At 44.2% G+C, this 18,035-nt stretch overlaps 1 protein-coding gene across 1 annotated transcript in view; it reads left to right on the forward strand.

The window, feature by feature from the left end:
• Positions 1-17,764, forward strand: part of LOC137328121 (mucin-2-like) — a 216,875-nt gene extending 199,111 nt beyond the window's left edge. Inside the window, exons 83-90 of the mRNA XM_067994299.1 lie at positions 3,077-3,181; positions 3,323-3,363; positions 4,358-4,480; positions 4,568-4,666; positions 6,227-6,355; positions 6,494-6,533; positions 14,694-14,811; positions 17,165-17,764. Coding sequence (XP_067850400.1) covers positions 3,077-3,181; positions 3,323-3,363; positions 4,358-4,480; positions 4,568-4,666; positions 6,227-6,355; positions 6,494-6,533; positions 14,694-14,811; positions 17,165-17,399 — 890 coding nt within the window. The 3' untranslated portion in view covers positions 17,400-17,764. The remainder of the gene's footprint in view (positions 1-3,076; positions 3,182-3,322; positions 3,364-4,357; positions 4,481-4,567; positions 4,667-6,226; positions 6,356-6,493; positions 6,534-14,693; positions 14,812-17,164) is intronic.
• The last annotated feature ends 271 nt before the right edge of the window (positions 17,765-18,035 follow it).

Here is an 18,035-nt window from a genome sequence, read left to right on the forward strand (position 1 = left end):
GATAGAGTGAGGAATATGCCGGGCCATGAGGTTACAGATTGTGCTGGAATACAATTCTGCTGCTGCTGGTGGCCCACAGTGCCTCATGGATGCCCAGTTTTGAGCTGCTAGATCTGTTCTGAATCGATCCTATTTCGCACGGTGGTCGTGCCACACAACACGTTGAATAGTGTCCTCAGTGCGAAGACGGGACTTCGCGGTGGTCACTCCTACCAATACTGTCATGGACAGATGCATTTGCGACAGGTAGATTTGTGAGGACGAGGTCAAGTAAGTTTTTCCCTCGTGTTGGTTCGCTCACCACCTGCCGTAGGCCCAGTCTGGCAGCTATGTCCTTCAGGACTCGGCCAGCAGTGGTGCTACCGAGCCACTCTTGGTGATGGACATTGAAGTCCCCCACCCAGAGTACATTTTGTGCCCTTGCTACCCTCAGTGCTTCTCAACATGGAGGAGGATTGATTCATCAGCAGGAGGTTTCCTTGCCCATGTTTGACCTGATGCCATGAGATTTCATGGGGTCCAGAGTCAATGTTGAGGACAGCCCTCCTGACTGTATATCACTGTACCGCCACCTCTTGTGGGTCTATCCTGCCGGTGAGACAGGACATACCCAGGGATGGTGATGGAAGAGTCTGGGACGTTGGCTGAAAGGTATAATTCTGTGAGTATGGCTGTGTCAGGCTGTTGCTTAACTAGTCTGTGGGACAGCTCTCCCAATTTTGGCACAAGTCCCCAGATGTTAGTGAGGAGGACTTTGCAGGGTCAACTGGGCTTGGTTTGCCGTTGTTGTGTCCGGTGCCGAGTGGTCCGTCCGGTTTTATTCTTGTTATGATTTTTCGTAGCAAGATTGTAGAGCTGAGTTGCTTGCTAGGCCATTTCAGAGGGCAATTAAGAATCAACCACATTGCTGTGGGTCTGGAGTCACATATAGGCCAGACCGGGTCAGGACGGCAGGTTTCTTTCCCTCAAGGACATTAGTGAACCAGATGGGTTTTTACGACAGTCCAGTAGTTTTATGGCCGCCATTACTGATACGAGTATTTTAATTCCAGATTTTTATTTATTTAATTGGACTTAATTAATTGAATTTAAATTCGCCAGCTGCTCGTGGCGGGATTTGAATTCATGACTCCAGATTTTAGTCCGGGCTTCTGGATTACTCGTCCAGTAACATAACCACTATGCTACCGTCAGAAAGGTCTTGCTTTTTCTCCAGCCAGTGAGACTCTTGGCTGAGGCATGAATGCATGTGGCCTATAATGGGAGAGGTTAGTGCTAATAAGTTCAGGGACTGCTAACTTGTAAAGTGAGTTCAGCCTGTCGTGGGGCAAAGTCACATATTTTATTATTTTGATGGAACAAGGAGCGATAAGAAATAGGTAAATCTCACTGTGTAAACTGTATTCTACTCATTCATCTATCATCACTTTGTTAGTTTACAGTCATGCTTCATCTTACTGGTGTGCTTTTCAGTTCACCTTCTAAAAAGCTAGGAGAGAACATGAGCGAGCATGCAAGATCTTAGTATCCAGTGCACACAATGAGGGATCTTATTGTTACTGTACTCAGGTCATGGTAACCTATAACTAGATAGGGCAGTAAGTGTGTTCTCCAAGTCACAGGGGATGTTAGGTCTGTTTATGTTAGTAAATGGTGAAGTGAGAAAATCTCTACCAAAGAACCGAAAATTAGTAACAATCAGCAACATGACAAAATGTTACGACCTGCAACAGGGCCTCCAAAAGGATGCAACCGGAGCAAATTTTCTTCACTATTTTATTTATTAATAAAGAATAAGGCAAACATAAAATTTCACTGGGAACAAAAACTTACTCTGCCATCTTTCTAAAATCTTGTCCAAAAGTCAGAAATGGACAAGGTTATAAGTGTCAAAGTTAAACTACCTTATGTTGTCAGAAGTCTTGGCTCACCATCTTTTTCTGTCTATACAATCACTATTTCAAAACAGGTCACCTGATATTACTGTATCAAAACTGACAATCTCAACCCACTACATCAAAACTGATAACCTGAACCCACTATGTTAAAACAGATAATCTGGTCCCAGTACATTATAACAGATAGAAATAAAGCGTCTTTCACAAACTCAGGATGTCCCAAAACGCTTTACAGCCAATGAAGTACTTTTAAAGTGCAGTCACTGTTGTAATGTAGGAAATGCGGGAGCCAATTTTCATACAGCGAGGTCCCACAAACAGCAATGAGATAATGACCAGATGTTGTTTGAAGGATAAATATTGGCCAGGACAGCAGGGAAAACTCCCCTACTCTTCTTTGAAATAATGCAATGGGATCTTTTACATCTACCTGAGAGAGCAGACCGGCCTCGGTTTGTCGTTTCATCCGAAAAACAGCACCTCCGACAATGTCGGTCTAGATTTTGTGTTCACAGTCCCCGGTGTGGGACTTGAACCCACAACGTTCTGACTCAGAGGTGAGAGTGCTGCTACTGAGTCACAGACACTGTAACAAAGAAGAATGTCATAATGTCTGGTTTGTAAGACCTTCTTTGGAATTTGAATTGCAGTATCCTCTACATACCAAGACTCCACTCAACCATCCTATAATTAGTCTGTAAATGTTAAGTCTTTCTGATGTATTTAATTTGTGGCTGTTAGAGTTAGGATTCTGCCTCTTCTGGGAAAAGAACCTGAGACATCACCTCAGGGGACATGCCTTTTATACACTTGGGACAAGAATATAAACAATCCCCAAATCACCATGTCACTTGGATCAAAATTTGTTAAGGGAAAGCAGCCTAGTTTTTCCCTTTGTCACCTGAGCTTACTCCTGGGGTACGTGGAGATGCTTCCATTAAGGAACAAAGAAGACCTTGCGAGGCAGCCTATCAAATCTTGCTCTTTAAATTCTTTTGGGCTCTTCAGGTAACGCCATTGAATTATAACAATAAGTTCATGATTCACAGCAGTATTAGAAAGTGACATTTCATTTAACCTGCATTGAGACCTCTCATTAGTCTCACTGAGGATCATTAGTAGCGAGCTGAAAGAATAACTACAAGCTTTTTAACCTGTGTCCATTTTTGTTCATTCAGAATGTAATCTAATCCACTGCCCCACTGTGAAATTTGATTGCAAACCTGGATATGAACCAGTGTTCCATAGTCATGAAGACAAATGTTGCCCAGATTATACATGTGGTAAGTGTTGCATTTCTCTTTAATCCGAGGTGGGTAATATTTTACTGTTGCCACCTTAACAATTTGGAGCAATAAGCTTACATCCTGTACCTTAGCTGTAAATGACCTATTGAATTTAATGGCACATTATTCTATTTGCAGAGCCAAAGCCAGTGTGTGTGTACAATGATACTGAGTACAAGGTAAAGATCTTTGGGATATTTTGAGATTATGATTTGTGGTTTCACACCTATTAATCATTTTGTTCAGTGTATAGTTTTTATATTTCTATCTTGTTCTTCAAATTTTGACTTCAAGAATTTCTGAAGATACAAATTCATTTAAAGTCAGAACAGCACAAAATGAATAAATAATGTGAAAATGTTGTAACAAGTGAAACTGGAACAGTGCACTTTTATTTTCATTGCAATATTAATTTACTACAACAAAAAAAACAGGATTTGATTTCAAATAAATGAGTTAATAACTGTGCTAAGGTAATGCACAAATGGATTTCAAGCAAAGGCACGATGAAATGCACTACAAGATGAAACTAAACCTCCACAGCTTTAATTAACTTTACTGTATAGAATCTGACCATTCCAATGTGTAAAAAATCCAGCACAACTTTAAAACACTTCTCAATTGTAACTGACCTAAAGAGGGATATACTTGCCTTGGATGGGGTGCAATGAAGGTTCACGAGATTGATTCCTGGGATGAGAGGGTTGTCCTATGAGGAAAGATTGAGTAGAATGGGCCTATACTCTCTGGAGTTTAGAAGAATGAGAGGTGATCTCATTGAAACATATAAGATTCTAAGAGGGCTTGGCAGGGTAGATGCTGAGATGATGTCTCCCCTGGCTGGAGCGTCTAGAACTAGGGGGAATAGTCTCAGGATAAGGGGTTGAACATTTAGGACTGAGATGAGGAGGAATTTCTTCACTTGGAGGGTTGTGAATCTTTGGAATTCTCTACCCCAAAGAGCTGTGGATGCTCATTCATTGAGTATATTCAAGGCTGAGATTAATAGATTTTTGGACTCTAAGGGTATCAAGGGACATGGGAATCAGGCAGGAAAGTTGAGTTGGGGTCGAAGATCAGCCAAGATCTTATTGAATGGCAGAGCAGGCTCAAGGGGCCATATGACCTAGTCCTGCTTCTATTTTTATGTTCTTATGTTCACCTTTTTTCCAGCCAGGTATGACTATTCCACAGGACCCATGTAAGAATTGCAAATGTACCAATAAAGTGGATCCATCAACCAAGCACAACACTATTGAGTGTACCAACATGAAGTGTGATTCTCACTGTCCACTGGTGAGCATCTGACCCACCTATCATTAAAGATTCACTTTGTAGTTGGTGAAAGGAGAGTAATCATCAATTTTCTGTGTTTCCCCACAGGGCTTTGAGTATAAGGAAGTGAAAGGACAATGTTGTGGAAATTGTACCCAGGTTGACTGCATAATTGAGATGCCAAACATGCCACCAATAATCCTTCAGGTATGCATATTACATTTTGGAAGCAAATCACCATAATGATCATCATCTACTTAATACATTCAGGGGTTAGTTTTGAATATGATGTTCAGCCATTCTATTGTGTAAAGTGACTACTTGAAATATTTAGTGGATTCATCCTTGAACCACATCATGAACCGTATCATAACTCAAAAGAAAGAAGTTTGTTTGAAATTGTCAAGTGGCTTTGTTCAACAAAAAGTGAAGATTTAACCAAAGGAACTGAACTGTAAAAAAGAAAAACTTACACCATTTGGATCAAGTGAGGAGCAAGTTGATGGGTTGGGAAAAGATGCTATGTAAAGATTTGGAGAAATGAATATTGCTAAGGGCATTGGGTGGGTATTTCAATTTAAAAGGCTGATTTCTCTACTGCAAACGATCGCAGAGTGAAACCAGCCTATTTGAAAAAGGCACTTAATTTTGGAAATTCATCAGGTGGTACAGTTATCCCACTTATGTTGCTGTAGCAAGTTTCCACGCCCAATCTAAAGGGGCACTCCAGATGCACTGTAAATAGTGCGGGTGGCCTCCTGAATCATGTAAAGAAGTCCCTTGTACCCAGCATTGCTAAGGCACAAATGGTGAGAATTATGCCATATGATGTATTTCCTTTATTTACATGGTATCATAATATACCTGTCCATTTGTGAGTGGGCTTTTTATGAACCCACACCTAAATTCTATGCAAAACCAAATTTCTCCCCCTGTCTGCCCATATTACCGCATTCCTTTGGTGATTTGGGGGAAGAAATTCTGGGCTCACCAATGAAGTCATTTGGATTAAGCAGCAAATGCCTCCAATGAACCTATCTTGACCAGATATAAATCCCCCTCCCAGAAGTATCAAGCCCTGAGTAAAACTAGAGAATGTATTTAATAAAGTCAATCAACCTTTTAAGCATCCAGATTCACACCTATTTTACTAGTCTTGTAGTCAATGTAAACTTTAACAAATTACGACATCCCTTTTCTGTGTGTGTTATATATGAGGATTAGTTCAGACTTTTTAAATCCTTTTTATTTTGTGACATGTTACACAGAACAGATACAATATGGACTGATGGAGTGTATAATACAATTACTATGATACATATATGTTAAATGGTTCAGGTAAATAAATTAACTTGCTTCTTGGCATTTAGCATCTGAAGGCCAGGATAAAAGGTACTTGTTATACAGTGGAAAGTTTTTATAATTCTTCATAGTACATTAGTAATTGTGGCTTTGATTATTAGAACAAGTCACGATTTTACAGTTTAGGATGAGTTCACAGTCATTGTATTAGAGTTTCTTGTATGAAAGGAAAAATGAATCATCTCCTTTGATGTTCAGCGTGAATTTCAAGTTTTTGTCTTGCAGAGTTTGTGTTGCTGTGATTATCTTCCTAAAGTGCCTTGGGACATTTTTCTATGTTAAAAACACTATATAAATGCTGTTGTTTTAGTAGCTATAGTAGTAAAGATCGATGCACTGTCAGAGTCCAAAGCTCCAAAATTTTTATTTGCCATTGAAAACTTTTCCTTTCCTATTATTGCACAGCCTGGAGCTATCATACCAGATTCAAAGAACAACTGCACTAAATACGAGTGTGAGAAAATAGGGCCTCACTTCGTTCCAAACATCTATAATCAATGGTGCCCCCATCTGGATCATGATAACTGTGAGCCTGTGAGTGCAAAACAATTATTTATTAATTTTTTCGAATAAAAGGAACAAAATCTGTTCTATAAAATTAAACGACCAGAGGTTTTGGAGGATTTGTGATTTCAAATAAGTTTGTTTCTAATGGGTTATTCTCTGTGACAGGGAACAATACACATGGACTCAGATGGCTGTTGTCAGACATGTAAGTAGTATATTTAAACAATTATGAAATCTCTCTGTGACCGTCGTTGTGGCTCTGAATTATGATTCATTCAAACAGTTGATAGCTGCTAATTCTGGTGGAAGATGAATTTAGTCAAGTGTCAGCCATGGCTTAGTGGTAAGCACTCTTACCTCTGAGTCAGAGGGTCGTTGATTCTAAGCCTCATTTCAAGCCTTGGGTAAGTAATTTAGGTTGACACTGTGGTGCTGTCACAAGGGAGTACTTTATTGTCAGAAATATGGGGCACGATTTTTAAAAAATGCGGATGCATTGGGGGCGGGGGGGCAAAAGAGGTGCGGGCAGTACATAAATCTAATTAAGAATGAAGGCAAGCAATTTCAACGCTGCCTCAACGTGTTTCCCGTGCTGTGTGAAAATGCCATGATGAAGGAGTCGTGTTTCAGCTGGCAGCCATTTGGACATTTAAATCTCTGTTTGAGAGATGGGGATAAAAGGTGAGTTATTGCAGCAGGGCACTCAGTTCTCTCAGACAAACTTTTAGCTGGGAGATCTTCGTGTTTAGACTGAAAATTCTTGGTTTCCACTCAGAATTGTTCTGTTTACACATATTTACCAACTTTTCGGACCCCCTCAAACTGACACCAACAAGATGGGGGCCCGATGGCTGCATTCACCAGTACATCCGAGGATGAGGAACATCACCATCTTCGCCAGGCACGGCGTGCATTTCCACCACTTGTAGCTCCACAACACAGTGCTGCGCCACAGGCACCTGCACAAGAGCACAGAGGGGAACAACAGACGGGCATCGGCGCAGGAGGCACTACCATCGCAACAGGGTCTACAGACCGAGGCTGAGCTTCCTGGACCTCCCTGAGGAGCAGTGCATACAGAAGCTGAGAGCGAGTCGCCAGGTGGTCGCAGACATCTGCAGCCTCCTTCATGCCGAGCAGCTCCCGGCTGGGCCCGGCAGCATCTCATTACCCGTCGCTGTTAAAGTGATTACTGCCTTCAACTTCTTTGCCTCCGGATCATTCCAGGGTGCCACCAGTGACATCGCCGGGGTCTCTCAGTCGTCTGCCCACAAGTGCATAAGACAGGTCACCGATGGCTTGTTTCGCAGAACCTCGCAATACATCAACTTCCCCATGGACAACCTCAGCCAGACGGAGAGGGCAGTGGGATTCCCCTCTGTGGCTGGCTTCCCACGGGTGCAGGGTGCAATTGATTGCATGCAGATAGAAATCCGAGCACCTCCACATGAGCCAGGAATGTTCATCGACAGAAAGGGTTATCTCTCGATCAACGCTCAGCTCATTTGTGACCACTGCAAAAGATTTCTTCACGTGTGCGCCAGATTCCTTGGCAGCTGCCATGATTCGTTCATTCTGAGGGAATCCAACATCCTGGGCCTCTTCCACGCACCGAACAGCCTTAAGGGCTGGCACCTCAGGGTCAAGCGATACCCCCTGCACATATGGCTCGTGACACCTCTGAGGAACCCCATCAGTGAGCAATAGTGTCGATACGACAGCCACATTGCCACCAAATCAGTCATTGAACATGCGATAGGACTGCTGAAGATGCGATTTCGGTGCCTCGATCGTTCTGGGGGGGCGCTTCAATACGCACCAGCAAGAGTGGGTCACATTATAGTAGTGTGTTGTATCCTGCACAACATGGCACAACTGAGAGGGGTACCGGATGATGAGGCCCCATGCCCTCATCCACCATCTACACCTGCAATGAACATTGAGGAGGAGCAACAGCAGCAGCAGGAGGAGGAGGATGACGAACCCTTGGGCAGCGAAGCGGCTCACCTGGCTGCTCATGAGGCCAGGGAGTCACTCATACGTGAATGCTTCTCATAAGATCACAAAGTGAGAATAGTCCAGTCCTCATACCATCTGGAAAGAGCAGCCAACACCAGCAACCCCCCCACCCCCACACAAACAGTTCTGCAACTACACATCCACCCACTGTAAAGTCACCCATTAGGTCGCATCAAGTCTCACCTTTCATGATAAAGCACGTGAAAGGGCGCCATCACAAAAGGCAGTCAAGAATGGGCAAGACGTGGCAGTAGAGGTGAGAATGATAACATTTAATGTGACTTTATCAAAAAACAAATATAAATGAAAAAGTGACAGTCTGTGCACGCCCTTTGTGATCACAAAACCTTAGCCTTTCTATTCCTACTACTTCCACATGGGGCATCCCCTGTGGCTGCAGCAGAGGTAGTGGCAGGTTGCTCATGTCCATGCCCGGACTGCTTAGATGCTTCTGGCCTACGCCACCAAAAATTTCTCCACCTGCACCTGTACAGGGACAGACTCGGCCACCCGGAGAGGAGGCAGCATTGCGGGTATTGGTTGAGAGGAGAGCAACGGGTGAGTCATGGGAGCGCTTTGACTGGTGTCCCCACTTCCATGTCCCCTTTTGCCATCATCCCTCTCCTGGACCAGGCCCACATCACTCCTACCACCTCGCTGGAGAACAGTTTGGATCCCTCTGTACCGCAGCATTTTGTAGTATTTCTCCATTCAAATAATATTTTGCTTTTTTATTTTTCCTCCCAAAGTGGATGACTTCACATTTTCCCACACTATATTCCATCTGCCAAATTTTTGCCCATTCGCTTAACCTGTCAATATCCCTTTGCAGACACTTTGGGCCCGATTTTAGCACCCACTATCGGGTGCATTCCCGGCGGGGGGCCCCCGAAAATCGCGAAAACTCGGAGCAGGACCGGATCCCGCCTCGATCCCGCCCACTTCCGGGTTCCGCGCTGACGTGCGGGGGTGCGTGCGAAGCCCCCGCTGGTGGGAATCCCGCAGGCAATTAAAGCCAGCGGGATGCCACTTGACAATATTTATCTAGCTATTTCAGCTGTCTTATTAGGAAGTGTGGGATTTTACCTGCACCTGAGACTGTTTCACATACTGGGGGAAAAAGTCTCACTCCAAACGGACGTGTTGCAGCCAGCAGCCTGTGGCAGCTGCCAAGGTGCACTCCACGTGGGGGGGGGGGGGGGGTGGGGGAGACCCTTCACCAACGCATCAGGCCACTCCATCAGATAGGGCAACGCTTGCCCTCCACCACCCCCCTCCAAGCCAGAAGATACACCGACATGGAACCGCAGCCCCAGTGCGAGGAAACACCTACCTACCATGCACAACCCCTCAGACCTACACCTGCCAGATGGGGGCCGCCTCGACATCCTCGGAGGACGAACAGCATCACCAGCCCCAGCAGCCTCGCAGTCCACGCCGTCCGCCTCAGCGACGTGCAGGCCCCCAACACGGTGCTGTGGCACACCCACCTGCACAGCAGGAGGGAGGGCAACCGCAGAGAGAGATGCATCGCAGGAGGCACTACCCTCCGCACAGGGTCTACAGACCGAGGCTCAGCTTCATGGACCTCTCCGAGGAGCAGTGCATACGGAGGCTCAGAGTCACTCGCCAGGTAGTCGCCGACATCTGCAGCCTCCTTAATGACGAGCTGCTCCCGGATGGACCAAGCAGCATCTTCTTACCCGTCGCCGTCAAAGTCACCACTGCCCTCAACTTCTTCGCCTCCGGATCCTTCCAGGGTGCCAGCGGGGACATCACCGGGGTCTGTCAGTCCTCTGCACACAAGTGCATAAGGCAGGTCACCGATGGATTGTTCCACAGGGCCTCGCACTACATCAACTTCGCCATGGACGAGCGCAGCCAGATGGAGAGGGCGGTTGGTTTCCATGCTGTGGCTGGCTTCCCACGGGTGCAGGGTGTAATCAACTGCACCCACATAGCAATACGGGCACCTCCACATGAGCCAGGGCTGTTCATCAACAGGAAGGGTATCACTGCATGAACGCCCAGCTCATCTGTGACCACCGCCAGAGATTCCTACACCTGTGCGCCAGATACCCCGGCAGCTGCCATGATGCCTTCGTCCTCAGGGAGTCCACCGTCCCACCCCTCTTCCACGCACCCAACACCGGCAACGGCTGGCTCCTCGGCAACAAGGGGTATCCCCTGCACACATGGCTCATGACACCTCTGAGGAACCCCATCACCGAGCCGCAGCGTCGATACAATGACAGCCACATTGCTACCAGGTCTACAATTGAGCAGGCCATAGGGCTGCTCAAGATGCGCTTCAGGTGCCTTGATCGTTCTGGGGGAGCGCTCCAATACACGCCATTCAGAGTGGGACGAATTATAGTTGTCTACTGTGCCCTGCACAACATGGCCCAACAGAGAGGGGTGCCGCTGGAGGAGGCCCCATCCACACCCGCCACCCACATTGAGGATGACGATGAGGAGCAGGAGGTGGAGGAGGAGGAGGAGGAGGAGGAGGCGCGCGAGGATGAGGAACAACCCATGGGCCGAACACCGGCTCACCGGGATGCTCGCCAGGCCAGGGAGGCACTCATATGTCAACGGTTCTTCTAGGATCAGACAGTCTGAGGCGTTCACATCTCATCACTTGCACAGATTGCCATTTTGAAAATGACCCTTTTATCCTGACTCTTTGTTTTCTGTTAGTTAGCCAATCCTCTATCCATGCCAGTATATTACCCCCAACACCATGAGCTCTTATGCAGTAATCTTTTATGTGGCACCTTATCGAATGCCTTTTGGAAATTCAAATATACTGCATCCATTGGTTCCCCTTTATCCACCCTGCCCATTACTTCCTCAAAAAACTCTAATAAATTTGTCAGACATGATTTCCCCTTCTTAAAACCATGTTGACTCTCCTTGATTGTATTTTGAGTCTCCAAATGTCCTGCTACTACTGCCTTAATAATGGATTCTAGCATTTTCCCAATGACAGATGTTAGGCTAACTGGTCTATAGTTACCTGCTTTCTGTCTCACTCCCTTCTTGAATAGGGGTGTTACATTTGCAGTTTTCCAATCCGCTGGGACCTTTCCAGAATCTAGTGAATTCTGGAACATTACAACCAATGCATCCACTATCTCTGTAGCCACTTCTTTTAAGACCCTCGGATGCATGCCATCAGGTCCAGGGGACTTGTCAGCCTTTAGACCCATTAGTTTACCTAGTACTTTTTCTCTAGAGATAGTGATTGTTTTTAGTTCCTTCCTTCCCTTTGCCCCTTAATTTTCTATTATTATTGGTATGTTATTAGTGTCTTCTACTGTGAAGACAGATACAAAATATCTGTTCATTTCCTCTGCCATTTCCTTGTTTTCCATTATTATTTCCCCAGTCTCATCCTCTAAGGGGCCAATATTTACTTTTAATATACTGAAGCTCTTACTGTCAGTTTTTATATTTCTTGCCAGTTTACTCTCATAATTTATTTTCTCCCTCTTTATTATTCTTTTAGTCATCCTTTGCTGGTTTTTAAAGTTTTCCCAATCTTCGGGCTTACCAGTAATCTTTGCCATGTTGTATGCTTTTTCTTTTAACTTGATACTATCCTTTACTTCCTTAGTTAGCCATGGTCGGTTCACCCTTTTTGTGGAGTTTTTCCTCCTCACAGGGATATATTTTTGTTGTGAGTCATAAAATATCTTTTTAAATGTTTGCCACTGCTTAGCCACCATCATACCATCTAATCTGTTTACCCAGTCCACTTTAGCCAACCCTCATTCCTTTATAATTGCCCTTATTTAAGTTTAATACTGTAGTTTCAGACCCAAGATCCTCGCTCTCAAACTGGATGTGAAATTCTATCATGTTATGATCACTGCTTCCCAAGGATCCTTTACTTTGAGATCATTAATTAATTCTGTTTTGTTACCCATTCCCAAATCCAAAATGGCCTGTTCCCTGGTTGGTTCCCCGACGTATTGGTCTAAGAAACAGTCCCTAATACACTCTATGAACTCCTCCTCAGGGCTATTTTTGCCATTTTGATTTGTCCAATCCATGTGAAAGTTAAAATCCCACCGAGGTGTGAGTATCTGTGCTGGTGGGTGGCTCACTAAGATGTGACGGTGCACCCTCAGAGGCCGGGAGCTACTCTGAGGAATCGCTCTCTCCCTTCACTGCGGTCTGTAAGAGAACAGAAGGCAATATTAAGCATCATCACTGATGTGTCATGTTGCTATGATCATATTGAGGTGTTCAACATGCCAGTCATTCTTAACATCAGTTCATGTTGTGCGTGAGGAATGTTAAAGTTGTGTCACCAGACGTTTGTGGGGTGCCAATCTCGGCATCCCCGACGGACAGGCACTCGAGGATGTGGCTGATCTGCAGGGCCTCCTCCTCTGCCTCTATGAGGACCACTATTTGTTGTGGCCCCCCTCCAGTCCTCGCCCTCTTGCGTGCATTTTGCGCTCTCTTCTAGAAGGGGAGAAAGTACAGACATGTGAGTGAGTGATGGTGAAGTAGTCAGCCGATGAATGCATTGCTTTGGGTGAGACTGACCGTGAAAGAGGTGCATCAGAGGGTGAGTATCAGATAGAGACATCACATTGGATCAGGATTGGGGTGAGTGGTAGTTGTGAAGTTACAAATGGGGAGGTGTGGAAGTGCTTAAGAAGTGCAGGTAAGTTGACGATAAGCTTTCAGTGAGTGTGAGGAGTGATGTGATGGAGTAGCTTGGCTGTGCGGAATGGTGTGGGGGGGTGGCGGGGTGGTGTGCGACACAAAATGCAGGAGAATCAGTAAGTATACTCACTTTTGCTGACCTAGTTAGGTCATTGAAACATTTCCTGCACTGGACCCAAGTGCGGGATATGTTGCTCCTGCTGGTGACCTCTTCTGCCACCTTGAGCCAGGCCTTCTTGATGGTAGAGGCAGGGTGCTTCCTCCTGTCGGCCGGGTAAAATAATTCTCTCATCCTCCTCACCCCGGCCAGTTGCAGCTGAACTGAGGCATCGCTGAATCTTGGAGCAGCCTGGCCCCTGTGCTGCTCCATTGTGTCTCCTTGCTCCAGCAAAATCCAATGGAGCAATGACCCTTTAAATCTAGACGCTTCAGTTGACAGCAGGTCATGCAGGTGCACAGTCCACCCCCTGCGCAGCTTTCGGACAGCAAACCTGGAAACAAGATTAATGGCCACTAATTAAGTTGCGATCGCATGGGGAACATCAAGTTTTTATTATTCGGGTTATCCACACGCACAGTCACCCCCCCACCACTGCCATCCCGCCGGCCTTTTAAAATTGTGCCCATGTTCTTTCAGGTGAGGGATTAAACCTATCCTATCAGGGTAATGGAAAAGATCCCCTGGCATTATTTGAAGATGAGCAGAGAGTTCTCCTGGTTGCCTGACCAACATTTATCCCTCAACCAACAACACTAAAACAGCTTCAGTGGTCATTCATGTTATTGCTGGTGTAGGATCTTGCTGAGCACAAATTGGCTGCCACGTTTGCCTCTAAAACAATAATGACTACACTTTAAAAGTAATTAACTGACTGTAAAGCAATTTGGGCTATCCTGAAGATGTGAAAGGAACTATATAAATGCAAATTCTATTTTTATTATTAGCCACAACTAAGCAAACATCAGGGCCCATTTAAGTCCAATATATATGAACCACTTTTATCTCTCTTTTCGTGACTTGCAATTATCAGGGGTGACATATACGACAGTGTGACATTTACAGGCAGAACTCTTTTAGAAGAAGTTTTCTTTATAACTAAATTACAGCTGAGCTGGTGCAGATCTATTTCAGTAAGTGACAATCACACAGCACACAGTTAATGAATAAAAGGTAAACTGAAATACAGACTGGGAATTATTAATAAAATAACAACCATAGAAATACATAGGTGGGTTTAACAAAAAAGGGTCGTAAAGTGGGGAAACTGATACTCCAGATGTTATGGTACAATTGGAATCAATTGGAACTGCTTCCTTTGATGGATACTGTCATTATTGGTCTGATTGACAAGTGTCATCTCCATTGGCTTATCGCATCCCCTTTAAACAGAGTGTGTGCTATAATTGTCAGTACTCTCATGTTTATGCTTTAAAGGCCTTATTAGAACACTACAGAGGTGAAATATTCATGAGAAAGATTTGGAAAACTCCTACCTTTTAAGCCATCCCAAGGTCCTCATTGCAACAATTACTGTGACTTACTTACATTTCTATTGTACCTTTCGTTTTGAATCATCTGTAGCCTCTGTACAGGAATTTCTTCCTTTCAAGCTTCAAATCGTTGGTGACAATGTCCTGAGCTCAATTATGATCACATTTGCAGGTATTCCAAAGGCATGTAGCATTTCACAAACCACAACCTACATCAACCAGCATGGATGTCGATCTGCACAAAAAGTGACGATGACTTATTGTGGAGGACGCTGTATGACCTATTCTATGTACGTATACAAATCATGTTTTGCCCATAACTGTCTACACGAATGTATAGTTGTTTTATACTTAAATTGTCTTCTGCCCATTAGTACTGGAGCCTATTCTATTAAATATATAATCAAAAGCAAGACATCTGATGGGCTAAAAAGAAAAGTCTATCTAGAAATGAAATAAATATACTTCAGGTAAAGAAGTAATTGCAGTATCTGCATGTATGTAAAGACATAAGCCTGAATTTCACACTTGCAAAAAAAAAGAACTGCATCTGGGAGAAGCACCAATGAGAGAGGAGCGAAGCCTGAGAGAAACATCAGGGAGAGAAAAGGGGAAACTGAGAGAAACATGAGGGAGAGAAAAGGGGAAACTGAGAGAAACATCAGGGAGAGAAAGTGGGAAACTGAGAGAAACATCTGGGAGAGAAAAGGGGAAACTGAGAGAAACATCAGAGAGAGAGAAAGAGGGAAACTGAGAGAAACATCTGGGAGAGAAAGGGGGAAACTGAGAGAAACATCAGGGAGAGAAAGGGGGAAACTGAGAGAAACATCAGGGAGAGAAAGGGGGAAACTGAGAGAAACATCAGGGAGAGGGAGAGGGGAATCTGAGAAAAACATCAGGGAGAGCTCTTAGTCTGAAAGAAACATCAAGGAAAGAGCTCTGAGTGTGAGAGAGACATCAGAGAGAGAAAAAGGATTCCGAAAGAAACTTCAGAGTGAGAGCAATGATTCTGAGAGAAACATCAAGAAGAGCATGGAGTGTGAGAGAAACATCACAGAGAGTGCAGGATGTGAGAAAAACATCAAGGAGAGAGCACAGAGTCTGAGAGATACATCAGAGAGAGCACAGAGTCTAAAGAAACGTCAGAAAGCGAGAGAGTGGAATCTGAGGGAAACATCACAGAGAGAGCACAAGAGTCTGAGAAAAACATCAGGGAGAGAGGGGTAATCTGGCAGAACTTGAGAGAGAGTCAAATATTCGGAGAAACATACAGTGGGAGAGAAAAGTCCAGTCTTGGTTCCATTGTTAGTCTTGTATTGTGCATCTGTCCTTGAATTGCTTCAAGTTTACTGATTGCATCCAAACAACTAGCGCGGTCGGGAGGCAGGGAAAGAGCTTACCAGGGCTGAAACTAGTCAACTGTTTCTCTGGTCTGGAATGTGAGGAGTTGACTGATGAGCATTCTCCGCAATCTATTTCAGAAAGAAACAAGAGGGTTGGTAGACACTGTGGGCCAAGGCCCCATGGAGCATAGGAACCTGGGAGCCAATGAGGCAGGTGCTATTAATGGGGGACTCTAAGATCAGAAAGTTAAGCTTGTATGTAGGCAATTTTAACCTTCACCGCTTGGGCGGTAAACTGGCGGAAATTAAATGAAAATCGGACAGGTTCTATAACAGGCAGGCGATCCGCTTCACCAATTTACCGTCCAAGCGGTGAAGGTTAAAATTACCTTCTACGTCTTTGAGCATGACTTGGAGCCCAGAACAATATGCTTATCCTTGAAGATAAGGCGAATGACATCAAAGAGTGTGCAAATGATGGGTTGTTTGGGGAGGAGCCAGTGGCCCTATTCCACGTGGAAGCTAACTACAGTGCGCAGACACAGGGCCAGGACTTTCCTCAGAGTCGCTCATGCTCTGCTGCTGTAACTTCGTTGAAAGCGTGGTGGAAAACAGGTTTACGCATGTAAACAGGGTTTCTGCTGCACTTCTGTTGAGCAGGAGCAGCCCTGTGGAAATTCCAGACCAAAGTTTTTAACATATTATTAATCAGTCTATCGCAGCATTGCGCACAGGGAGTCAAGCCCAAGTATGGTCTTCAGGTGAAGCGGGACTAGCAGTTGGGGGAAAGTTGCACCAGTCCTCATTTTGATGTTATACCTCTGTCCTTATTTTCATACATTTCCATTATAACTTTCTATGTCCACATTTATAATAAAAACAGCCTATTTAAACTTGTTATGCTGCAGTTGCATCCTGGTGCCAGTCAGTCCTTAGTTTAAAGTCATATGCTCTTTCCTAATTTTTATATTACCGTTATAAATTCCTGTGTCCTATGTCCACATTTATAATGGACTTTAAATTAAATGCATTTTAAATTTGCCACGCTGTAATCACACCCTCTCATCTGGTGATGCTGCAGTGCCTCCACTGAAGAAAGAGAGTCATTACAGCATGACAAGTTGACATAGGCACTTACCATTATAAACGTGAAAATAGAAATTTATCATGGAAGAAGTTGACAGGAAGTGCATGCACGTCTATTATTTTGAATATAATACTAGTCAATGGATAGATCATTTATTTGTGTATATCTTGAAGCCAGTATTCTAAGTAATGTTTCCTCTTGGTTCTATGACAGATATTCTGCTGAAGCAAATATGATCTCACATAACTGCACCTGCTGTCGGGAGTTAGCGACCAGCAAGCAAAATATCACGTTACTTTGTCCAGATGACACAGCAATTGAGTTCACCTACACCTACATAACAGACTGTGGCTGTGTATCTACGAAATGTGAAGAACCCACCAAGCAGTTGCCGGAGCCTCCAGCTGATAAGGTGGCCCCCAGTAAATTGAAGAAGAATAAAGGTTAGAAAGTATAGAAAGTATAGAGCTCTTAGATACCCACATAAATGGGAAAATTCACTAAAGCTTTCAGTCGAATTTTAAGACAAGTGATGATATGAGCAGTGAATGCCAAGGACACTGTTTCTACCTCCTGTAAAGTAAATGCTGTAATGTACTTTTTTCATCATTTCTTGTTCTTGTGTCCAATTCAAAAGGGTCCACTAAGCTAGATAGAGATGAAAGGTGTACTTCATCTTCCCTGGGACACAATCCCATACATCAGCCTGCTGAATGACATGGCGGCACTGTTAATCACTGCCTACAGCTATACAATTGTAAACAATTTTACAACACCAAGTTATAGTCCAGCAATTTTATTTTAAATTCACAAGCAAGAATTTAAAATAAAATTGCTGGACTATAACTTGGTGTTGTAAAATTGTTTACAATTGTCAACCCCAGTCCATCACCGGCATCTCCACATCATTACAGCTATACAGTTAGATTAAAAACTGCAATCTGCTATTTCAGTTCGGTTTAGTTTGTGTCTTGTTTTGATGGCAGTGTTTCTACCTGTTGCTTTGTAATTAAATGTACTTGTAAGAACAACTGAAAAGCTGTATTGGCAAGAGTTTCAGAGCTGTGGTGGTAAATGTCATATA

Source organism: Heptranchias perlo, chromosome 12 (genome assembly GCF_035084215.1).
Source record: "Heptranchias perlo isolate sHepPer1 chromosome 12, sHepPer1.hap1, whole genome shotgun sequence".
NCBI classification, from domain to species: domain Eukaryota; kingdom Metazoa; phylum Chordata; class Chondrichthyes; order Hexanchiformes; family Hexanchidae; genus Heptranchias; species Heptranchias perlo.